The sequence below is a fragment of the Diplotaxodon limnothrissa genome, linkage group LG2 (assembly GCF_057381915.1).
Source record: "Diplotaxodon limnothrissa isolate DT_005_m linkage group LG2, D_limnothrissa_male_GT1.1, whole genome shotgun sequence".
Taxonomy (NCBI): domain Eukaryota; kingdom Metazoa; phylum Chordata; class Actinopteri; order Cichliformes; family Cichlidae; genus Diplotaxodon; species Diplotaxodon limnothrissa.
The window spans coordinates 32,047,607-32,072,941 of record NC_140597.1 but is presented as its reverse complement, the minus strand read 5'-3'; the positions used below and the strand labels follow the sequence as shown (position 1 = coordinate 32,072,941).

Here is a 25,335-nt window from a genome sequence, read left to right as displayed (position 1 = left end):
CACTTTACTTTTGACTTTTTGAAGTCTAACGCTTTGGAGGAAACTGAAGCCTGCCTGCTACAGCTGCTCGCCGTCATATCTAGTATTCTGTCAGAAACTCAAAACTGTGAGTCAAATGTCTTTTATTAGCAAGTAAATAGGATCAATAATAATGCCTTCAGTGGAAAATACTTAAAGGGCACGCAATCCCGCCCACTACAGACTTTCTGATAGTGTATAATTAAGTCAGGGCAGACAGGAAAGATATACTGTATATTCCAAAGAAGCGGAGCGTAAGAATGCTGAGAGAAATGGACATCTAAACGTTATTTGAAAGACCGGTGAAGTGATTGTTGTCTTAAATGGTTCATTCCCCAGAATTAAACAATTTCAGCACATTGGACAGCGCAATTACGCTGACACAGTCAAAAGAGGAAATATTTATATCGATAACTGCATTTATCGTTTTTCTTTTTTTAATAACACTGTCTTCACTTACGTAAACTGATTAATGTTTGTCAGCAGCAAGCAAGACAAGCAGTGGGACTTTCTTGAAGAGAACAGATTGGCTTCGGAAGCATATAATTTTTTTACAGCTAACTTTAACCGATGTTCCATAATACATATATGTCAGTTACATAATTGGGACATTGGAACAAAAGTGAAACACATGCTTTAAAAGACCACATTGTAACAAGAGTTTCAGAGACAGCATTACAGCAAAAAATTTAGATGAACACAAGGATAAACGTGGTTGTGCATAAGATTGGTATTAAGGTCTTACCTCTTTAGTAGCACCTCTTCTGTCGGGAAGCACAAGTGTATTTGCATGGCTTCCTGGTACTATAGTAGATCCTATACTCATTCTGGGTCCAACTAGCATGTACCGCTTCTCTCCTGATCTGTACTGGATGCTGTGACACAGTGTCCCATCATAATTAGTCTCTGGCAGATATTTGGAAGTATAGTCTGTGGATTTTGAGCACTGCATTGCAATCAGCACAATAATGCTGACGAGAAAAAGTACAGAAACTGCGCCCAAAGTTATCATGAGGTAAAATATGACATTACTGTCCTCATCATCTTTTGCTGTACTTTTAACATCAGAAGCTGCAAAAGCCTCTTTGGGCTCCACAAGTTTGACAATCACAGTAGCTGTTGCTGAGAGAGAAACGTTGCCGTTGTCTTTGACCAGTATTACCAGTTTATGCTCAGCCTCGTCTGTCTCTGTGAATGAGCGAAGTGTTCTGATCTGTCCTGTATAGCGGTCCAAAGCAAAGAGACTGTGGTCAGTAACTTCCTGGAGTGAAAAGAGCAACCAGCCGTTATATCCTATATCAGCGTCATAGGCTCTGACTTTAGTCACCAAGTGTCCTGCGTTGACGTTTCGGGGAATCTCCTCCACACCTTGAGCAGAACCGTTGGAGCTGAGTGGATACAGGATGACTGGAGCGTTGTCGTTCTGATCCAGGATGAAGACGTTGACTGTGACATTGTTGCTTAATGACGGAGTTCCAGAATCTGAGGCAACAACTTGGAACTGGAAAGTTTTCAGCGTTTCAAAGTCAAAACTTTTTAGTGCTGAAACCGTTCCGTTTGCTTCGTTTATATTTAAAAACGTGGTTATAGTGAGCCCCGGGCTCATACGGACAAGTGAATATGTCACTGCCGCGTTTTCACCTCCATCCGCGTCAGTAGCACTGACTGAGAAAATGGACATTCCTGCCTTGTTATTTTCAAGTACATAAAAGGTATACGGGCTTTCAGTGAAAAGAGGCCTGTTATCGTTAACATCTTGCACCTCTACCTGTATTACCTTCGTTGATGACAAAGTTGGGCTTCCTAAATCCTTAGCTGTTACTGTAATGGTATACATATGCGTTGTTTCCTTATCCAGGTAATCTTTGGTAACCAAAGAGTATGACTGACCGTCAGGGGAGGGCTTCAAATCAAAAGGTAAATGAAGGGGCACGCTGCAAACCACCTGTCCGTTCACACCTGAGTCAAGATCCGTCACACCCATTAATGCCACCACGGTTCCAGGGGGCGCATCTTCTGGAATGCGACTCGAAAAAGATGTGATTTCTATTTCTGGTGGGTTATCATTCACATCTTCCACTCTAATAATTACGCTGCAGAGTGTGGACAGAGCCACAACACCTTTGTCCGTAGCCAGTACTTTAATCTCGTAAGCTTGGGTTTCCTCGTAGTCCAGGCGTCCTTTCACAACTAGTTTTCCAGTTTTACTATCCAAATCAAACGTATCGGACGAGAGTCCTCTAAGTTTACTCTTTAAAGAATATTCAATCTCACCGTTCAGCCCTTCGTCTGAGTCAGATGCATTTACCGTCAGCAGAAATGTTCCAGCGGGTGCGTTTTCCTTTATCGTTACTGTGTACTTTTGTTTTTCACAGACTGGTGGATTGTCATTTACATCTGATACAATTACCGTGACATTAATCGTTCCAGATTTTGATGGTTTTCCTCCATCTGTAGCTGTTAATAGTAACCAATGCTGAGCTGTATGTTCTCTATCCAAAGGTCTTTGTAATACTAGGAACGGAACTTTCCCGTCATCCCCAAATTCCTCTGTTTCCAAACGAAAATACTGGTACGGATTTAGCTTATATGAATGTAATGAATTCAAACCCACATCTAAATCGTGTGCTCCTTCCAGCTGAAATCGAGACCCCACTAAGGCAGACTCCAGCACCTCCAGTGTGTAATTTTCTTCAGGAAATTTCGGCGAATTGTCATTTACATCGAGGATTTCAACTACGACCTGGTGCATTTCGAGTGGATTTTCTACAACTGCTTTTAAATTCGTGACACATGGGGCAGTTTTTGCACACAGCTCCTCTCTGTCTAATCTCTGGTTCACTAACAAAACTCCATCCCTTGGATTTACCTCGAACAGATCTCGCTTTGTTCCTTGCACAACTCGAAGATTCCTATCAGCCAGTCTCCCAAGATCCAGTCCGAGGTCTTTGGCTACATTTCCAACCGCTGTCCCTGGTTTTAATTCTTCCTGAATGGAGTACCTTATTTGAGCAGAGATTCCTTTTAATTTGGTCAGAATCAGCAGCGCCAGACAAAAGGAAAACCACACATCCTTCCATCGTGCTTTCACGTCCGTGATCTCCATTGTTTGACAAAAGCTTTTTAATTGGCGGTGGAAAAAATCCTTAAACTAGCCTATTTAGGAACTTTTAATTCCCTCGAATGAAAAATAAAGTATAAATGTCTGCGAAAGCCATAATTTTAGCAGCAGGGCGTCTGTTAGGTCGTTCTGTCAAACCGTCTCTTTGGTTGTTACTGAGTATACATATAGAAGAAAAGATGGCCATTCATACGCCATCAGTGTGGTGATATGTAGTGTGATAGCACCACCCGCTGTCACTGTAACGATGCTGCACTGACTATATAACCTATCCCTTTCAATTTAGCCCGAATATTGTTGCTCAAACATTAGCCCACATCAGCATTTTACACAATACTAAATAGAAATTATGAGCTGACACTTTGAATATTTCCTTTTTATTTTTAAAGTGTACAAGCACATTCTGAAGTACAAACTCGAGAGAGTCGAGAGAGGAAGTCTCCCCGCCCCAGTTCTTAGGAGTTGAAAGTTTTACTCCCAGTAAGTCCTGAATATAGCCTTGACAGATTTCACCCTCTTGCGTTTCAGCTGACCATCATGGAATAACCAATATTTTCTTGTTATCCCTACATTTAACTGCTCTCAATAAATAGTAAGTTGAACTGAGCTTTTCTTCTCATTTTAGATTCTTCTTCCCTTCTAGATTTCTGGCAAACTAAATCTTTTTTGGGAGGAAATCTCCATGCAAACAATAGGAAAACATTCTACAAGGATTGATATGTAATACAAAGTTTTAACTACTTTAGTATGTTGATGTTAAACCTGAACACATTCTCTCTTCTTACACTGCATGCGGCCTTCCAGCACACACCCACAGTCTTTAGTCTATTTCAGATGTGAGCAGTGACATCGCATGGAATCAACCTGCAAGTACAGCTAGGAGTCCATTCACGTGGAACACATTGTTCTTATCTGAAAATAACAGAAGGCTTGCCTCTCTACCGCAGTGCATATAGAAATGCGTGGGGAATTGTAAGAGAAAGAAGAACACAACAATCCTCCTTGCAACAATTAGAAAAGCAAGTGACCATATAGCCTCAGATAGTCGCACCCCTCCCACTTGCTACCCACGTATTGGTTTTGGATTTACGCTAAATATATACGTGCGCGTGCACGAGTGTTGCAGCATTCTGCATCACTTCCTCCCTTTTCAACCTCGATCACCCTCTCTTTGCTGCAGCAGTGATGCAGAGTGTTACAAAGCACATATTTTCTCTCTTTTATTATAAACCCCTGCTAAACGAAGGTTGCAGTTATATTTTCACAGCCAAGCCTGGAAGCTGTGCATGCTTAAGTTGAGGGAGTGGTGCAGTCGTGCGGATATTACATTACAGGCACCTTCACAACTCCAGTGAGCAGAGCAGGTCGCCATGGCAACGCAGCTCTTTTAGGTGGGTCTCTGTCCGTGGTGCTGACAGCAAGCAGGCGCCCTCGCGAGAAGGAGAGGGGGAGGGGTGCGGAAGCTGTGAATTCTGCGGACAATATAAACTGCATCCATGTACTTAAAAAAAAAAATATATATATATATATATATATATATATATATATATATATATATTTGAAGAGAGAGAGAGAGAGAGAGAGAGCAACTGAGATACCAGACATAAATAAAAAAAACCCACTGATGTGTGGTGTGCATGTGTTAACCTACTAGTGCCAGCTGGTTGTCGTTCTAGCGCTTTTGTTACACACTGGTGCATTGCTGTGTCATGCATCACTGTGCTAGTCTGTTAGTAGAGCAGAGCAGCGGACAACAGAAACCATATTAATGAAGAAAGAGGCGGAGAAATGTTTCTTTTCTCATCCTGTTTCCTACTTCAATTGGCTCCAACACAGTTTAATCATAACTAGAGTCAATTTAGAAGCCTTTGTTCTTGTTTTGCATATATAGACGCAGACATATATGGAGGTTTTTCTTGGTTATGCTAGAATGTGATTCTGAAGTTAAAGTGTGTATAGAAGATGCTAAAATAACTAGTGCTGTTGGCCTGATTACTATTATTACCTCCTCATGACCTCATCTCTCAGGGGAGATGAGGTCATGTCTGCACACAAAGAGTCTCAAAGAGAGACAGCCTTATGCTTTCAGCCAGCCACTGAATAAAATACAAATACACTCATTATCTTTAAAGCAGTGTTCATGATAAACAAAACATTTTGCATTGTAACAAAATGTTTTATATGCCCTTAATTTATTACACAGCTCGTGGCATTTATCACGATTAATAAGGCTTTGTTTAAAGATTCATATACTGCAGACTCATGATGTGATTGCTCTTTTATTATGATTGTTTGTTTGGCAATATAATAACACATCGTGCATATATAGGGCTCATAGAAGGCAGCGCAGTACAGACACATAGCTGGAGCCATTCCCTTTGCCATCATGACAGAGGAACCCTCATAGATTTCCTGAAATACTTACCTGTCAAAATGTCCCTCTTGCTTTCACTTCATGTGATATATTCTTCAAATATCTAAAATTTTTTGTTTGTTTTTTTTTTTTTAATATAGATTAAATCAAGAAAAGCTGGTTAGTTTAGTACAAAAATCAAAAAGCAAAACAAAAAGCGGAAGCGGGTGGATGGATGTTTTAAATATATATGACAATATAATTTGATAATTTGAATTTTAATCCATACTTACATTCTAGTGGTGGAAACTTCAGATCTTGAAGGAGAGCAGCTCTAGAAGGGAGATTTTTGTGGAAATGTTTGTATATGGTTTACTTTAGGAGTTTTTTTTTTTCAGTTTTTGTTTGTCTTGTTGGTACTCGTATTCATATTTTTCTTCACACCATCCATATTAGGGATAAGAAAAACAAACAAATAAAAAAAGTCTTAGCAGCCTACAGAAACAGGAACAGCACTGTGTGCAAACCTTACCATGCTTTTATAGTTTTTGTGGAAACTGAACTGCAAGAAAACGAGACAGTGAAAGAATGACTGCAAAACTTATCTGTAGAATATCCTCCCACATTGTCTTGTGAAAATATGGGTTTTTGTTTCTAAACCTGTCTTAATACGCCACAGATTTTTCTTTTTAAAGAAGTAAAAAAGCAACAAATATATAATGAATTTAATAGAATGGTAAAATAAAATGTGAAAGAGCAAATATCTTAATAAGGTAAATAAATCTGAAATTAATACAGTCAATTCAATAAGTATTAATACATTAATACAAGCAGGTTCTACTGTAGAGAAACTTGACTGAGTTGGTTGACAAGTTTACAAAGATGGGACAGGAACTTGAACTTTGGCATTTTAATGCATTTTATTATAATAGACGAGTGTGTCTCTCTCTATCTCGATACTATCCATTTAGATGGTTAGACAAGTATTGCTTAAAATGTATTACATTTGAAACAATTATTAAATAATCCAGCTATCTAAAATGAGTACTAAATGCCTTTTAGTTTATTCTGTTTAGTATTTAATGAATCTTACAGACCAAACCACAGATCACACATTACACAAATTACCATATATTGCACCATAAAAGTACCACTGTACAAAGGCCCTTACTGCATATGTTTTTAAGATATTTGAGCTTCTTAAAAGTAATGCTTTATGAGCTGTGCTAAACATACTAGTTGGAGTCATAAATCTTATGGCACAGGAGTTCCACTTTTTTCACATTAAAAGTTGCAAAAGCACTGGTACTGAAAATGAAAGGCATATTCATAGATACATACAAATGAGATACTGTATATATGAATTATATCTGTATCCTAGATAAGGTGCTGCATATGCATATCCATATACATACAGTTAGTCAGTGATAAACATTAGAACAGCTTTCATTGAGTGAAATCAACCATAACAACATTGTTTCTGAAGTGTAAGGATTAAACGAACATGTTTGGTTCTTCGGTTTTAAACACTGCAGAAGACATCAAAATGAAGGAACAGCCAGAACTTGGATCTAGACATTGACAGGTGACTGTACATGTTCATGTTTGTGGTGCATATACCGTACAGAGTGCTAAAGGCTCACTGTATTCACTTGTGTTGCATTTAAAATCCAAGCCTCATTCTAGAGGAGCACATAAAATAAATAATAAGCGACATTGCACATTTTAATTTAGGCTTTGATTAAATCGTTTTCTGAGTCCAAAGCAATGTCATTGTGCTGTTTTATAGATTTTGTTTGACATCTTCTAAACCTCTCAGGACATCATGATTAAAAGGTGTTATACTGATTTACTGCCATTATTGTCCCATTAAAATCGCTCCATATTGTTCGGAAAAATCAAGTGAAACAGTGAGACTTAACTGCAAAAATGTTGCTTAATATAATAAAATAACAAAAGCTGTCAAAAGTACTTGAATTCTTCCATGCAAAAACAACTTAAAGGCATAATGGCTAAAGGCCTTGATCTTTTCTGTTCTGTACACTTATTGATCTTATCTCTCAGCACTCTAAGTCAGCGGTCCCCAACCCCCGGGCCTCGGACCGGTACCGGTCCGTGAGTCGTTTGGTACCAGGCCGCGAGAGTTGAGGCTCAGGTGTGAAATGTATAGTTTTCAGGGTTTTTATCGGTTTTCAGGGTTATTTTGTTATCGTTTTTATCGTTTACTCGGTTTTCCTTGGTCTTTTACGTGTGTTATGAATAAATTTTCTTTTTTTCGGTACCGGTACTAGTTTTATTTTGTTGTATTTATCCGCGACACCTTAAAGGCCGGTCCATGAAAATATTGTCGGGCATAAACCGGTCCGTGGCGCAAAAAAGGTTGGGGACCGCTGCTCTAAGTCATACAGTATCTTCAGGCCTAGTTCACATATAAAGCACAAAGTCAAGAACAAAACATAAAAGTACTCAAAGTTACCACATTTACAAAATACTGATTTTCTCTTATTTCATACATTAAAACTGTAGGTTGGTGCTTTTCTGATGTTTAGTTAATTGTGCTATTTCACCTTAGTTACCCTATTTATCATACAACAAAGCTGTAGTAGACCAAGACAAAGCAGAGCAGTTAAAAATATGATATCTTATGTGTTTCATTTTTTTGAAGAGAGCGAGAGAGAGAGAGAGAGTGTGTGTGTATTTTCAAGGCATTTCAACATTTCAATGTCCACCTTTTTACTCTTTGATGTGGCTTCTTTTAATATCCACTGGCACAGTTTTTCAGATAGTCCATTTCATTGCATCTCCTCTTGAAATTTTCTTTTTAACATATGACAGTTGAAGTGTGGTTGAAACCATGCTGTCTTATCATGCATACTGAATGGACAGGGATGCATTGTTGACTGGCTTTTCATGGGTTCAAAGATAAAGCTCTGGGCCATGTTTTTACAGACTCAGCAGGACAGACCTGGAGGGGGGTGTATGGTTAGAGGTTTCTTCTTTCCTCTGTGAAGCCATTCTTGTCAGTGTTAATCCTGTACGCTGCAGGTGGATGGGGGTCTTATGTGGAACTGCTGCTGCTGGTTGTGGATGCCTGCCAACGAGATGAAAATTAGACAAATTTCAAAAAAAGAACAAGAGCACTTGGGACTGGGCAAACTGACACATCTCATGCAGCCGACGTCTGTCGCTTATACGGGGCTTCAAGCAGAGGACAGACTGGGTTGAGGGATTGGGCGGATCCTTGAACATGTAGTGGGGAGGAGGCAGATCTATGAATACCATGCTGCAAAATTATGTGAAGGAGAGTGGTTGCTAGGTAACTGGGTGACCGGTTTCTCTTTGCGCGTCTCCTGCACAAAGATTTAGGTCACAATTCAGTCTACAACAGACATTGTGTCATTCATGTTCAAACGTGTCATTCTGTGAAGTCAGAAACATTTAGTAGAATCACCGGTTTAACAGCACAGCCCAATTTCACTTACAAACATTCAAAAACAGGAAATAGTCCTAATATATAAGTGATGGATCATTAGGGGATGAACAGACATGCACACACACACACCATTCTTTTGAGAACATAGTGATTCAATTAAGGGCATTTTTTTCTTGGCATATATTTCAGTTTTTCTCAGTTGCTTAGGCTCAGTTCCTGAATTAGAGTTAATGCTGTCAAAACAATATACAGAATCATTCACAGCACTGTGTTGCTCATCCACAGCATAAGGAAAATTTTTCATTATTCTTTAAATTTGTAAATCTTTCAGCAGGTCTAGACAATTTGAATGCTCATGGGTTGTATTTGTCTTTGTCATCAATATAAATTATTCTTTCTCCATGGAATAGTTTTTAATCTTAAACTCTATTATAGTATATGTTACAAGTATGAAACCTTAAACTTAAAATTAAAAAAAAAACGGAGCTGAGCTGTCAGAAAAATATGTGAAGTATGAAAACCTGGGGCCAGAGGTTTTTTTGTTTTTTCCCCCCATTTAGTATAGTTTATATTGTGACAATTGCAGGAAAAACATAGAGAAGCATAGGAAAAACCCTCACACTACATGGAAATGTAAGTGGTTCATTACAAACACAGAATTTTCACTTTGATACAAAGTGAAAAGAATTGGAGGAAAAGACTAGAAGTGAGGAAATTCGAAATAACAATCACTGTCTTCGGTCAAAATATCCCTGGTTCACACTTTTCATGTTGATATCAGAGGTATTTTTGCTAGCTCGTGAAGTTAATTTTCAGTTTTGAGTGAGTTACAGCCTCTTCACGGTAGGGTTTGTTTGTTTTTTGTTTGTTTGTTTGCTGCATGCATGTGCTGCTCTTGGTAATTAATCTTTAGTGCAGAGAGTGTTGAAAATGTTTTGAGAAATCTACCAAAGCAACTGAGAAAACCTGTAACAGCAAAGGCCAGAACCTAAGCAAGCAAATAACAACAGTGTTGACTGAAGTGAAGGGTTTTTTGGTTTGTTTGTTTTGCTTTGCTTTGCTTCGGTTTCTTTTGTTTTGTTTAGTTTCTCAACATGATTGTCACTTTGTTCACCAAAAGCAATGACTATGACAGGAATACTAATTTAATACTACTTAATTTGGATGACTGTATTCGCTGAAATGTAAGCAAGACTGTAAGCCATTACGATTATTTTTGTTTAATCTTTTTTATTGTCTGAGGTCAATAAAGGTCATGATAGTAATGTTTTATGCACCAAAATAGTATAAAAGTATTAAGGGAGAAAACATAGTACTCAAATATATTAGCATGCTGTTAATCACTGTGCTGGTTAGACTGTATAAGAAGCTTTCATTAGGCCTAATGGATGAGACTGTAAGCATTAAAGCTGACACAAAAGTGGCAAAATGCATGTAATGTTAAGTAAGTCAAGTGATCTAAAAAAAACCAAAAAAAAAACCCATCTCCTCCTCAAAGAAAATGAAATACAAGACACTGAATAATACTAACATCCACCGAGAACAAAACAAACAGAAAAACAATTGAAACAATAGTTCTGTAATAATTAATAGAAAAGTTATCCAGGGTGGGGGAGAGAGACTTCTGCATACCTCCAACTGCAGAGCGGACTTCCTTCATTTAGGGTACTTTAGAGTGGGGAGAAAAAAAAAGCAATTCAGTGGTCAGGTCAATACAAGCACAGAAGGATTCTTTGTGTATGTGTGTATGAATCCAGTGATCACAGAGTTGGCACTATAAACTGAATGTTATGACTTATAAATAGCACAGAATAAGCGTGGTTAGTGTGAACCTTAGAAGGGAATACTGTTACAATGTGTGCTACAGAAGTAGGTCACAACACAGTTTTACATTTAGAGTACCATACTTACCAAGAAAGAAAGACAGACAGATATGACATAGAATAATGGCAAAATTGTATCATATTTAAGTTGTTTATTCTAACCAATAAATTAAGAGATTTCTGTTTCTTCTCTCAAAACCTGTTCATCTCAACTACTGGAGATGAACTGCCTACCCTAATGTCATAGTTTCCTGCAAACATAGTGCAGACTTAAGTTTGAAGTTGTTCTGATGACCAGCAATCTCATATTCTGTATCTTCTTCATGTTGAAAGGTCATGTCATCAACAGCAAAAAACAAACAAACAAAACAAAATAGTAAGGACGATATAACTCTTTGAAAACCTGCAAAGAAAGTCACACTCCTGTCTGATCTCAAAATGCATTTCTCCTGTTTGTTTTAAAATAAATCTTATTTGACTCGTGTACCTTTGCTCATGTGCCAGTTAACATAAAACTAAACACATTGACACCAGAGCAAAAACATATTTGGGTTTCACACATGTGAAACATTATTGTTGGCATTTTTTAATCTGTACTCATTTTCTAAAGGTTGTAATGTCTCTCATGCAAAGAGAAAAACATTTCCATTGCAGATATTGCAAGTGTGTACCAGCGATTAAAGGTTTACTTTTTTTTTTTCACTTTGGAGTTTGTTAAACAAGAAATTGTAATAAGTAGTAGGTATCCTTTTTTAAAAAGAGTTTTTTAAAAAATGCAAAAAACATTGAGGACCTATACCTGCAGAGTAGAAGCTGCTGAGTCACTAGTGTCTGTCAGCCCTGTCCCTCTCGGTATGCTGGACACAATGTACCTGGAGCCTTTTGGCAGAGGCTGTCTAACCACCAGCTTTCCTTTCCTGGTCTCTGCTAGAAACAGACTGTACCAGTAGGCATCATTGGAGACCAGAGTGGAGTCTGCGATGGTGGAGTTCCTCTCACTGATCACACTGTTCCTGGAGGGAGGAGCTGCTTTGCTGGGCTTGGGTTTCTGACACTTGATCACGATGGTGACCAATATGGTGATGAGCAGCAGAAATGACACCAAGCCCAGACCGATGACTAAATACAGGTTGATGTCTGAGAAGATGTCATATTCCAGAGGCTCCTCAGTCATGTCAGAGTAGGCTTTAACAGCAGTCTCCATTGTGGTCAGCTTGATGGTGACTGTAGCAGAGAGAGCAGGCTCTCCATTGTCCTTGGCAACAACAACAAGTCTCTGGTGGCGTGGATCTCTGTAACTGAACATCCTCATAGTCCGGATCTCTCCATTGTATTGGTCCAGACTAAACAAGGTGGCGTCAGTCACCTGTAGAAACTGGTAGGTGATCCGAGAGTTGTGCACAGAGTCTGTATCTAAGGCTATCACCTTTGCAATCAGGGATCCTTTATCAGTGGATCTGGGGATCTTTTCCTCCACCACAGAGCCGTGTGCACGCCACGGAGACACAATAACCGGAGCATTGTCGTTCTGGTCCACAATAATGATGTGTACTGTCACGTTACTGCTGAGAGGAGGAGAGCCAGAGTCTCTGGCCTCGATGTGGAACAGAAACTCCTTCTCAATCTCATAATCAAAGGTTTTGAGTGCGTAAAGATTACCGTTCTCTGGATTGATGGAGAACAGCATGGACATGGAGGTGTTAGCTATCTCCTTCTCTATTATGAAATAAACTAGATACTGGTTTTCATGGAGGTCGGGGTCAAAGGCAGTGAGTGAGCTGAGCAAGGCCCCAGGTGCGTTATTCTCCATGACACGTATAGTATAAAATGACTGGGGGAACTGTGGGACATTGTCATTAACATCCAGCAGCTCTAAAGTCATAGTTTCATTGTCAGATAAAGGAGGAGAGCCTCTGTCTGTCACCGTGAAAGTGATGTCATATTCTGGCACCTTCTCACGGTCTAAAGGCTCCGACACTACTAATTCATAATAGTTATCAGAGGACTCCCTCAGTTTGAAAGGCATATTATCTGGAATACGTAGATCAACTATTCCATTATCACCTGAATCTTTATCACTGACACTAACCACAGCTATCACTGTGTCTGTGGGTGTGTCTTCTTTTATTGGACTCTGAAATGATTTAATTGATATTTCTGGGTGATTATCATTCATATCTGTCACCTGTATTGTAAGTTTACACTGTCCAGATACTGAGTTAGGGCCCTTATCACTGGCTATAATTTCCATTTCATACAGTTTTAAATCTTCATAATTTATCATCTCTTTGACTCTGATCTCACCATTTTCTGGATTGAGGTTAAACATCTTTTGGGTCCTTTCTGATGTATACAAACTGTATGAATAAACAATCTCAGAATTGGATCCTTCATCTAAATCAGTGGCATTCAGTTTAATTACTAGACTGCCAATTGGAGAGTTTTCCATCACATCTACGACATATTTTGCTTTTTCAAAAGAAGGGGCGTTGTCGTTGACATCAAGCACGCGAACAATGATGCTGGCTGTACCTGTGCGGGTGGGGACTCCACCGTCCACAGCAGTAAGTATTAGATTATGAACAGCCTGCTTCTCCCTGTCTAAAGGTTTTTTTAAAATCAAGTCTGCAAACTTTGTCCCGTCTCTCCCGGTCTGAATTTCAACTGAGAAATGTTCACTTGAGCTCAGATGGTAATTTTTCACAGAATTTGTTCCAACATCTGGGTCTGCAGCATTGTTCAGTGAGAATCTCTCCCCCACTGGACTTGATTCAGAAATGTCCAAATGCATCGTCCCCCTCCGAAAATGTGGAGCGTTGTCATTAATGTCCGTTATTTCCACCTCAATATTAAACATCCGCACAGGATTCTCGATAGTAGCGTCTAATTTAAGAACGCAGTATGATGTTGTCTTCGATGGACAGAAAAACTCACGGTCAATCCTTTCTAAAATGTACAGCTCCCCCGTTACCTTGTTAATGTCGAGGTATTTTTTGTTAGCTACTACATCCACGCGCATTTTTCTTTCATTCAGCGTCTTCACATCTAACCTCAGGTCGGTTGCTAGATTTGCAACAACAGAACCTTCCTCCATTTCTTCAGGAATAGAATAATGGGTGATTGAAGACGCAGTATTCACGATAGCAGAAAGAAAGAAAATCAGGGAAACGTACCCTGTCCCGCATGACTGTTTGAGATGGTGCATCATCGTGAAGCTTCCGTAACTCTGAAACACCTTGAAATGTGCGGAAACGCAGGTAAATCGTCCTCTTGTTGACTAAACACACGAAACGGACAACATCAGAGAAAATGTTTCTTCCTCACGAATGACGTACATTTTAAATGGGACCACCTATTCTCCTTCCTCCAATAAATTTACGTGAAATCGATGACCTCACTAATGGGTGTGTTTTTCTGCAAAACAGCGACGGAAACAATTGCGCAACTTTTTCAATAAAAAAAAAACATAAAAATAAAATAGTTGTTTTTATGAAATAACAACAGAATCAGGGCGTCTCAATTCCCGTTTAAGAAGTTGCTGATGCGAACTGGGACGTGAATTAGTGAATGCACACGAAGTACTTCCCAGTTTTCGGCATCTTTTCATTTCTTCATGCACTTTTTTCTTTATTACGCAATTATCATGAGGGAAACAGCGAGTTTGTAACACAGTATCCCGTTTGTCTGGCGGAGTGCGAGGTTTCCTGTGCTGATGCATGAAACAGTACTGGACAAGTAATGACATCAAATGTATCACTGCGCATTGCGAATGGCAGTTACTCTGTTATGATGTGCTACCGATTTTCCCGTCTTTTCTGTCTGTTTTCAATGCCTAAGGAATGATATAAAGGCCGGTTTAATTGCAAGACACATCTATTTTTGAAACGGCGCTAAAATTATATTACATGTTTTGTGCCATAAAACTTTATTGCGATTTAATAAACTGTATGCATCACCCGGGTCTTTGTCACACTCACCTAAAGACTGTTTGCTCTCGCTATTGGCAAGGTACACAATGCCTGCCTGCTACTTTACACATAAAATTTAGGCAAGCTACTCGATATAGTGTGCACTCAAAGAGACAATGGAAAGAGTTAAGATATTAATATTAATAATAATAATAATAATAATAATAATAATAACAACAACAACAATAACAACAATAACAATAAGAATAATTTCAGCCAAGTACAGAAAAGTAAGTGCCAGTTAGTGATCAGACCAGTCAACAAAACTAAACAAACACACCAAGCATGTCTGTATTTTTGTAGTTTATGTACAGTTTCAGTGCGTGTATATATGAAGGCTTTCGTTCTTAAATGTTTGTGCATGCTCGATTATTAACATATTTATTTGAACGCTTGAACTGACTATGTAATATTTTCTTATCTTTTCTTTTTTTTGGGGGGGGGGGGGGGGGGGGGCATGTTACTGTCTGTGGTTTTATGCACTCTATTTGCAGTGTTTCTACTGAGTTTTGGACCTTGCCTCTATTGGCACAGCCTACTTAAAAACTCAGTTCTCACATAGGCTCATTTGTAAGTCTCTGTGGTTCTGCATTTATACTGTGTAGAAGTTTCCTCCCAAAAATCATAGTGGAAAGGTTTCACCATTAGGTGTGTTGCTATATGGTCAGAATATTTCAAGTATTTAAACAAAATGTAAATATCATATTTATGACACATTTAATTTCCTCAAAACATGTCTAATTTTTCTTTTTAGGCAACCTTTGTATACTGTTAATCTCTCATCTTCCTTTGTTACATGTTTTGGGTGTAATTCTTTTAAAAAAAACTGTACACACAAAATGTACAGTTGAACAATATTTTTCTTTCTTCCCAATAAATATTCCTTTAGTAGATATCTAGTCAGATTAACAAAGTTATTCCTTTGACCACACTAATGATGATGGAGAGAAACTCTGATTTGCTTATTGACCCAAATACCAAATATAGATATTTAAAAAAAAAAAAATAGAGGTCGGTAGATTTAAGTAAACTGACTGGACTGGGATGGATTCAAATTCCAAAGCTGAATTAATGATTCAGTCCAACACTGATCACTTGTAAGCGGAGGGGTGGACATTGACAAAGTACATCAGTATAAATAAATGCTGAATGCAAACGTTTCCCATACCTGCAGAGTAGAAGCTGCTGAGTCACTAGTGTCTGTCAGTCCTGTCCCTCTCGGTATGCTGGACACAATGTACCTGGAGCCTTTTGGCAGAGGCTGTCTAACCACCAGCTTTCCTTTCCTGGTCTCTGCTAGAAACAGACTGTACCAGTAGGCATCGTTGGAGACCAGAGTGGAGTCTGCGATGGTGGAGTTCCTCTCACTGATCACACTGTTCCTGGAGGGAGGAGCTGCTTTGCTGGGCTTGGGTTTCTGACACTTGATCACGATGGTGACCAATATAGTGATGAGCAGCAGAAATGACACCGAGCCCAGACCGATGACCAAATACAGGTTGATGTCTGAGAAGATGTCATATTCCAGAGGCTCCTCAGTCATGTCAGAGTAGGCTTTAACAGCAGTCTCCATTGTGGTCAGCTTGATGGTGACTGTAGCAGAGAGAGCAGGCTCTCCATTGTCCTTGGCAACAACAACAAGTCTCTGGTGGCGTGGATCTCTGTAACTGAACATCCTCATAGTCCGGATCTCTCCATTGTATTGGTCCAGACTGAACAAGGTGGCGTCAGTCACCTGTAGAAACTGGTAGGTGATCCGAGAGTTGTGCACAGAGTCTGTGTCTAACGCTATCACCTTGGCAATCAGGGATCCTTTATCAGTGGATCTGGGGATCTTTTCCTCCACCACAGAGCCGTGTGCACGCCAAGGAGACACAATAACCGGAGCATTGTCGTTCTGGTCCACAATAATGATGTGGACGGTCACGTTACTGCTGAGAGGAGGAGAGCCAGAGTCTCTGGCCTCGATGTGGAACAGAAACTCCTTCTCAATCTCATAATCAAAGGTTTTGAGTGCGTAAAGATTACCGTTCTCTGGATTGATGGAGAACAGCATGGACATGGAGGTGTTAGCTATCTCCTTCTCTATTATGAAATAAACTAGATACTGGTTTTCATGGAGGTCGGGGTCAAAGGCAGTGAGTGAGCTGAGCAAGGCCCCAGGTGCGTTATTCTCCATGACACGTATAGTATAAAATGACTGGGGGAACTGTGGGACATTGTCATTAACATCCAGCAACTCTAAAGTCATAGTTTCATTGTCAGATAAAGGAGGAGAGCCTCTGTCTGTCACAGTGAAAGTGATGTCATATTCTGGCACCTTCTCACGGTCTAATGGCTCCGACACTACTAATTCATAATAGTTATCAGAGGACTCCCTCAGTTTGAAAGGCATATTATCTGGAATACGAAGATCAACTATTCCATTATCACCTGAATCTTTATCACTGACACTAACCACAGCTATCACTGTGTCTGTGGGTGTGTCTTCTTTTATTGGGCTTTGAAATGATTTAATTGATATTTCTGGGTGATTATCATTCATATCTGTCACCTGTATTGTAAGTTTACACTGTCCAGATACTGAGTTAGGTCCCTTATCACTGGCTATAATTTCCATTTCATAAAGTTTTAAATCTTCATAATTTATCATCTCTTTGACTCTGATCTCACCATTTTCTGGATTGAGGTTAAACATCTTTTGGGTCCTTTCTGATGTATACAAACTGTATGAATAAACAATCTCAGAATTGGATCCTTCATCTAAATCAGTGGCATTAAGTTTAATTACTAGACTGCCAATTGGAGAGTTTTCCATCACATCTACGACATATTTTTCTTTTTCAAAAGAAGGGGCGTTGTCGTTGACATCAAGCACGCGAACAATGATGCTGGCTGTACCTGTGCGGGCTGGAACTCCACCGTCCACAGCAGTAAGTATTAGATTATGAACAGCCTGCTTCTCCCTGTCTAAAGGTTTTTTTAAAATTAAGTCTGCAAACTTTGTCCCGTCTCTCCCGGTCTGAATTTCAACTGAGAAATGTTCACTTGAGCTCAGATGGTAATTTTTCACAGAATTTGTTCCAACATCTGGGTCTGCAGCATTGTTCAGTGAGAATCTCTCCCCCACCGGACTCGATTCAGAAATGTCCAAATGCATCGTCCCCCTCCGAAAATGTGGAGCGTTGTCATTAATGTCCACGATTTCCACTTCAATGTTAAACATTCGCACTGGATTCTCAACGGAAGCGTCTAATTTAAGAAAGCAAGACGTGGCGGTCTTTAGAGGACATAAAAACTCTCTGTCTATCCTTTCCAGAATAAAGAGCTCTCCTGTGTCTTTTTTGATGTCAAGATATTTTTTATTGCCTACAACGTCAACGCGGATTCTTCTATTACTCAGACTTCTTGTATCTAATCCCAAATCTGTTGCTAAATTCGCAACAAGAGAACCTTCGTCCATTTCTTCGGGAACCGAATAATGGGTGACTGTCGATACCGGATTCATGATGGGAAAAAGAAAAAGAAATACTGAGACATACCATCTTCGGGAACACTTGAGATTACGGTGAGCCATTGAGGAAAAGAATGCGTATTTAAAATCTTTTAATTTCTTCTATGTTCAGACAAGGTGAAGCAATCCTCAAATCTCTGACGAAAGGCAATACGGTAATTTCTGGAGAAAATATCTTTATGCCGCTGTCTTCCGAGCCTGGTGTAAATATGCCATATACAACGCCTACAATGAAGTATCGTGAGAATTATGACGTCACATGAGATTAGGTTTTACTGAAGAGCAGCGCCATCAACAGTATTTAGAGAATTTTTCCGAGTCGTAACAAACTAGAACTTTATTTTTTATTAAAAACAAAAAACAATAATGTTATGAAATACTTCAATTATATTTTTGCCTGCTTTAAGATTTGAATTTCATACTCCAAATATACTTCCTGTTTATTCTGTTTTCTCATTGTAGTTTTTATTCTTCGTGTTTCTTATAATGATATATAATTTTATTTAAACATAGGCTAAATTGCATCATGTAAAACATAAAGACACAACAAATGACTCTGCATTAGGCTTTCAATCAGCGACTTCTGAAAAATGCAATCCAAACAATTTAATATGACTTTCTGGTGTAAGTGATGGGCCTCTGGAATTCATTTAGTTAAATTTCGAGAAATTATTATTATCCATCCATATTTAAGTATTATCCAAAAAATGTGAAGGTTATAAATATCAACTCTTAATAAAAATAAATTTGATAATGCTCAACGTATATCTAAATGACAGCTTTGACCAGAATCAGAATGAAGACAGTATGTCTCAGTGCAAATTTCTAAAATTTGAAGCTGTAAGTTTTGGAAGTTTTTCTATACACAATAGATGCACCTTTGGGTGCTAAAAGGGAGACATAACTGGGGTTTTAACATTTCAAAGTTTTAGAAAAAGAAAAAAAATTCTGAAATTTTCTGTTCAACATGTTCCTTTATGCCTATATTTCATAAAAGTGCAACAAAAGATTTATATATATATGTGCTGAAGGTGTCTTTAAGTGACTTTTTTTATCATACCTGCAGAGTAGAAGCTGCTGAGTCACTAGTGTCTGTCAGTCCTGTCCCTCTCGGTATGCTGGACACAATGTACCTGGAGCCCTTTGGCAGAGGTTGTCTAACCACCAGCTTTCCTTTCCTGGTCTCTGCTAGAAACAGACTGTACCAGTAGGCATCGTTGGAGACCAGAGTGGAGTCTGCGATGGTGGAGTTCCTCTCACTGATCACACTGTTCCTGGAGGGAGGAGCTGCTTTGCTGGGCTTGGGTTTCTGACACTTGATCACGATGGTGACCAATATGGTGATGAGCAGCAGAAATGACACCGAGCCCAGACCGATGACCAAATACAGGTTGATGTCTGAGAAGATGTCATATTCCAGAGGCTCCTCAGTCATGTCAGAGTAGGCTTTAACAGCAGTCTCCATTGTGGTCAGGCTGATGGTGACTGTAGCAGAGAGAGCAGGCTCTCCATTGTCCTTGGCAACAACAACAAGTCTCTGGTGGCGTGGATCTCTGTAACTGAACATCCTCATAGTCCGGATCTCTCCATTGTATTGGTCCAGACTGAACAAGGTGGCGTCAGTCACCTGTAGAAACTGGTAGGTGATCCGAGAGTTGTGCACAGAGTCTGTATCTAAGGCTATCACCTTGGCAATCAGGGATCCTTTATCAGTGGATCTGGGGATCTTTTCCTCCACCACAGAGCCGTGTGCACGCCACGGTGACACAATAACAGGAGCATTGTCGTTCTGGTCCACAATAATGATGTGGACGGTCACGTTACTGCTGAGAGGAGGAGATCCAGAGTCTCTGGCCTCGATGTGGAACAGAAACTCCTTCTCAATCTCATAATCAAAGGTTTTGAGTGCGTAAAGATTACCGTTCTCTGGATTGATGGAGAACAGCATGGACATGGAAGTGTTGGATATCTCCTTCTCTATTATGAAATAAACTAGATACTGGTTTTCATGGAGGTCGGGGTCAAAGGCAGTGAGTGAGCTGAGCAAGGCCCCAGGTGCATTATTCTCCATGACACGTATAGTATAAAATGACTGGGGGAACTGTGGAACATTGTCATTAACATCCAGCAGCTCTAAAGTCATAGTTTCATTGTCAGATAAAGGAGGAGAGCCTCTGTCTGTCACAGTGAAAGTGATGTCATATTCTGGCACCTTCTCACGGTCTAATGGCTCCGACACTACTAATTCAAAATAGTTATCAGAGGACTCCCTCAGTTTGAAAGGCATATTATCTGGAATATGAAGATCAACTATTCCATTATCACCTGAATCTTTATCACTGACACTAACTACAGCTATCACTGTGTCTGTGGGTGTGTCTTCTTTTATTGGACTCTGAAATGATTTAATTGATATTTCTGGGTGATTATCATTCATATCTGTCACCTGTATTGTAAGTTTACACTGTCCAGATACTGAGTTAGGTCCCTTATCACTGGCTATAATTTCCATTTCATAAAGTTTTAAATCTTCATAATTTATCATCTCTTTGACTCTGATCTCACCATTTTCTGGATTGAGGTTAAACATATTTTGGGTCCTTTCTGATGTATACAAACTGTATGAATAAACAATCTCAGAATTGGATCCTTCATCTAAATCAGTGGCATTAAGTTTAATTACTAGACTGCCAACTGGAGAGTTTTCCATCACATCTATGACATATTTTTCTTTTTCAAAAGAAGGGGCGTTGTCGTTGACATCAAGCACTCGAACAATGATGCTGGCTGTACCTGTGCGGGTGGGGACTCCACCGTCCACAGCAGTGAGTATTAGATTATGAACAGCCTGCTTCTCCCTGTCTAAAGATGTTTTCACAATCAGGTCTGCAAACTTTGAACCATCTCTCCCGGTCTGAATTTCAAGCGCAAAGTGTTGATTTTTACTAAGATGGTAATTTTTTACTGAATTTGAACCAAAATCGGGATCCACAGCATTAGGTAGGGAAAAGCGCTCCCCTGGCGAGGTCGATTCGGATATATCTAAATGCATCGTGTCTCTACGAAAAAAAGGCGCATTGTCATTGATGTCCATTATTTCAACCTCAATGTTGAACAGACGAATTGGATTTTCGATCGTCACATCCATTTTAAGAAAACACGATGGATTCTTGCTGTTACATATGTATTCGCGGTCAATCTTTTCAGAAACAAATAACTCTCCTGTGTCTTTATTGATTTCAAGATATCGCTTATTGGCGATGACATCCAGTCTCATGTTGCGTCTACCCAGTGATTTTGCGTCCAGACCCAAATCCAATGCTAGATTAGCGACCACGGAACCTTGTTCCATCTCTTCGGGGATTGAGTAGTGTGTAACAGCAGATATAACGGAGACGGCCACACAGAAAAAAATGAGCATCGACACGTACCTCACCCCAGAGCGATGACATAATTTAAAATCCATGATTATTAGTTCGTCTCGTTCACAAATAAAACGCCTCTGGATGGGCAAAATCGATGTCTCGGTTCCAAGAAAGCACACCTCTATGAATATCAACAAAGAGGTTATATACTATGACCTCGGGCTGCTAGAAGAAAGAACCATGTAAAAATGGAGGTTCTGTTACTTTCCTCAGTTATCTGGATGGTGACGTCACGTGGACCTGATTTTTTTTTGTGGTAAAGAGCGACGCGTTGTGTTATCTCTCACTTGAATTAACCGACTTCGAAAGTATAACGCTGATATGCTTTACAAATGTAGTTGTTATAGTTATTAGTGTCGTTGCTCCTACAGCTGTCCTCCTAATTTACCTAAAATATAGATCGTTTGTAGCATTCAACTGCAGTTACTAGATGCCAACAAAAGCACAGCAAGATAATTAATTTGATTAATAAACACATAATTTGTTTTCTTATTGGTATTTGGTTGAGTGGTTTTAAAAAATAATGGATACACAGTGTTAACGGTGTTGATTAAGCAGAGAAACAGCAGTAAAACCATAGAACTGGTAAGTGTAAAAATTTCACTCGTTGCTTCTCCATACCTGTAGAGTAGAAGCTGCTGAGTCACTAGTGTCTGTCAGTCCTGTCCCTCTCGGTATGCTGGACACAATGTACCTGGAGCCCTTTGGCAGAGGTTGTCTAACCACCAGCTTTCCTTTCCTGGTCTCTGCTAGAAACAGACTGTACCAGTAGGCATCGTTGGAGACCAGAGTGGAGTCTGCGATGGTGGAGTTCCTCTCACTGATCACACTGTTCCTGGAGGGAGGAGCTGCTTTGCTGGGCTTGGGTTTCTGACACTTGATCACGATGGTGACCAATATAGTGATGAGCAGCAGAAATGACACCGAGCCCAGACCGATGACCAAATACAGGTTGATGTCTGAGAAGATGTCATATTCCAGAGGCTCCTCAGTCATGTCAGAGTAGGCTTTAACAGCAGTCTCCATTGTGGTCAGCTTGATGGTGACTGTAGCAGAGAGAGCAGGCTCTCCGTTGTCCTTGGCTACAACAACAAGTCTCTGGTGGCGTGGATCTCTGTAACTGAACATCCTCATAGTCCGGATCTCTCCATTGTATTGGTCCAGACTAAACAAGGTGGCGTCAGTCACCTGTAGAAACTGGTAGGTGATCCGAGAGTTGTGCACAGAGTCTGTATCTAACGCTATCACCTTGGCAATCAGGGATCCTTTATCAGTGGATCTGGGGATCTTTTCCTCTACCACAGAGCCGTGTGCACGCCACGGTGACACAATAACAGGAGCATTGTCATTCTGGTCCACGATAATGATGTGGACGGTCACGTTACTGCTGAGAGGAGGAGATCCAGAGTCTCTGGCCTCGATGTGGAACAGAAACTCCTTCTCAATCTCATAATCAAAGGTTTTGAGTGCGTAAAGATTACCGTTCTCTGGATTGATGGAGAACAGCATAGACATGGATGTGTTGGCTATCTCCTTCTCTATTATGAAATAAACTAGATACTGGTTTTCATGGAGGTCGGGGTCAAAGGCAGTGAGTGAGCTGAGCAAGGCCCCAGGTGCGTTATTCTCCATGACACGTATAGTATAAAACGACTGCGGGAACTGTGGGACATTGTCATTAACATCCAGCAGCTCTAAAGTCATAGTTTCATTGTCAGATAAAGGAGGAGAGCCTCTGTCTGTCACAGTGAAAGTGATGTCATATTCTGACACCTTCTCACGGTCTAAAGGCTCCGACACTAGTAATTCATAATAGTTATCAGAGGACTCCCTTAGTTTGAATGGCATATTATCTGGAATATGAAGATCAACTATTCCATTATCACCTGAATCTTTATCACTGACACTAACTACAGCTATCACTGTGTCCAATTCAATGTTTTCAGTGACTGGAGTTTGAAAAGACTTGATAGAAATTTGTGGATGATTATCATTCATGTCTTCTACAATAATCTTAATTTTACATTGGCCTGATAATGCACCAACCCCTTTATCGGTTGCTATAACTTCCATATCATAAATCCTGAAATCTTCATAATTTAACACCCCCTTTACAGTGATCTCACCTGTCGTAGGGTTTAGATTAAAGGTTTCCTGTGTTTTTTCCGATGTATACAGACTATATGAATATACTATTTCTGAATTTAAGCCTTCATCTAAATCTGTCGCATTAAGATGAATAACAATACTTCCAACTGGAGAATTCTCCAGTACACTAACCTGATAACTGTCTTCTTCAAATTTAGGGGCGTTGTCATTTGTATCTAAAACGTGAACAAAAACAGTAGCAGTTCCTGAACTAGGCGGTATACCGCCATCTACGGCCGTAAGAATTAAATTATGAGCAGCGCGTTCTTCTCGATTTAGTTTTTTTGTAAGGATCAAATCAGCAAATTTTGATCCATCTCTTCCTGTTTGAATTTCGATAGTGAAATAATCACTCTCACTCAAGTGGTAGGCTTTTACGGAGTTCGATCCAACATCTGGATCAACTGCGTTGCTCACTGAAAAACGCTCTCCAGCCTCTGTCCCTTCTGAAATGTCTAAATCTATGGTGTCTCTTCTGAAGTGGGGCGCGTTATCGTTTATGTCCATTATCTCCAATTCTATGTAAAAAATTCTTTTGGGATTTTCGATTATTGCCTCCATTTTCAGATAACATGACGTCTTAGCGGGACATAGAGATTCTCTGTCAATTCGTTCAACAATGTACAGCTCCCCTGTTTCTTTGTTCACGTCCAGATATTTTCTATTTGCAATGATCTCTAGACGCATTTTCCGTTCGACCAGTGTCTTCACATCTATTCCCAAATCCCCGGCTAGATTTGCTACAACAGAGCCTTCTTCCAGTTCCTCGGGAACAGAGTAGTGTGTCACAGCTGCAGTGCACTTTATATTGGAAGCGAGGAGAATGAATATCAGCACATACCTTCTCCAGTGTCCAAAGCAGACAAATCCCTTCATTCTTACTACGACCTTTCTTTTCTTAAGCAATTTAAAACAAGTGGGCTTTAAAGAAGAGGTAGGCGTCAGTTAAATCTCCCCCGAAAATGCAAGTACAGTGTCTGGAAATCCTTGAAATCCAAATTCACCAGGAGCTGCTCGTTTTCCGTTCTCTTCCTCTTATTTAAAATTTTACTGGGGTGGCGATCGAGATGTCACTATTGTCCCGTAAGTTAGATTGGGAAACAGCGCCTCTGCCTGAAATAAAATGGCCATCACACAATATTTTTTAATGCAAAAATAATTTACTAATTTGCCCCAAGATTAAACTTAAACACTAAGAAATGCTTAGGAAGTTTATTCGTAATGATTTACACGGCTGATGTGGAAGATGCGTTTTCATGGGAGTATTTTACTTTTTTTATTTTCACTTGAATGGGTCGCTGCACGACATAGAATAAGTATATTCATATCATTTTCTGTAAAACGTCTCTTTTTATTTCCAAAATATTTTATATAAACTGCAAAAAGGGAAAACGTTTGTTTCACCTAAAATAGTATGTTTCATCAGTTTGCTTTAGATAACTACATTGAACTAAATGTCGAATAAAGATTTTAGGATAGGACATCACTGAACTGTGCTGCATATAAAAGACCATGAGTGTGAATAATAAGGA

The 25,335-nt window shown here is 39.6% G+C and overlaps 3 protein-coding genes and 2 pseudogenes across 3 annotated transcripts; all 5 read right to left on the bottom strand.

The window, feature by feature from the left end:
- Positions 1 to 751: 751 nt before the first annotated feature.
- LOC146638779 (protocadherin alpha-8 pseudogene) lies at positions 752 to 3,124 on the bottom strand (annotated as a pseudogene).
- A 4,200-nt stretch (positions 3,125 to 7,324) lies between these two features.
- On the bottom strand, positions 7,325 to 14,039 carry LOC146638778 (protocadherin alpha-C2-like). The gene is made up of 3 exons (XM_085371207.1): positions 11,548 to 14,039; positions 10,558 to 10,593; positions 7,325 to 8,583 (listed from the first exon to the last, which is right to left on the bottom strand). The coding sequence occupies exons 1-2, from the start codon at positions 13,954 to 13,956 to the stop codon at positions 10,582 to 10,584; spliced, it is 2,421 nt and encodes an 806-aa protein (XP_085227333.1). The 5' UTR covers positions 13,957 to 14,039; the 3' UTR covers positions 7,325 to 8,583; positions 10,558 to 10,581.
- A 1,806-nt stretch (positions 14,040 to 15,845) lies between these two features.
- Positions 15,846 to 18,445, bottom strand: LOC146638777 (protocadherin alpha-C2-like). The gene has a single exon (XM_085364585.1). It carries the CDS (start codon positions 18,291 to 18,293, stop codon positions 15,846 to 15,848), a length of 2,448 nt encoding a protein of 815 aa, XP_085220711.1. The 5' UTR covers positions 18,294 to 18,445.
- An 839-nt stretch (positions 18,446 to 19,284) lies between these two features.
- On the bottom strand, positions 19,285 to 21,657 carry LOC146638776 (protocadherin alpha-C2 pseudogene; annotated as a pseudogene).
- Positions 21,658 to 22,255: 598 nt separating this feature from the next.
- LOC146638775 (protocadherin alpha-C2-like) lies at positions 22,256 to 24,679 on the bottom strand. Its single transcript, XM_085364564.1, has one exon. The coding sequence runs from the start codon at positions 24,677 to 24,679 to the stop codon at positions 22,256 to 22,258; it is 2,424 nt and encodes an 807-aa protein (XP_085220690.1).
- Positions 24,680 to 25,335: the final 656 nt, after the last annotated feature.

Excerpts from the sequence above, each read along its gene's own strand:
- LOC146638775 (XM_085364564.1), bottom strand. The coding sequence starts at position 24,679 with ATGAAGGGATTTGTCTGCTTTGGACACTGGAGAAGGTATGTGCTGATA.
- LOC146638778 (XM_085371207.1), bottom strand. The coding sequence starts at position 13,956 with ATGATGCACCATCTCAAACAGTCATGCGGGACAGGGTACGTTTCCCTG.
- LOC146638777 (XM_085364585.1), bottom strand. The coding sequence starts at position 18,293 with ATGGCTCACCGTAATCTCAAGTGTTCCCGAAGATGGTATGTCTCAGTA.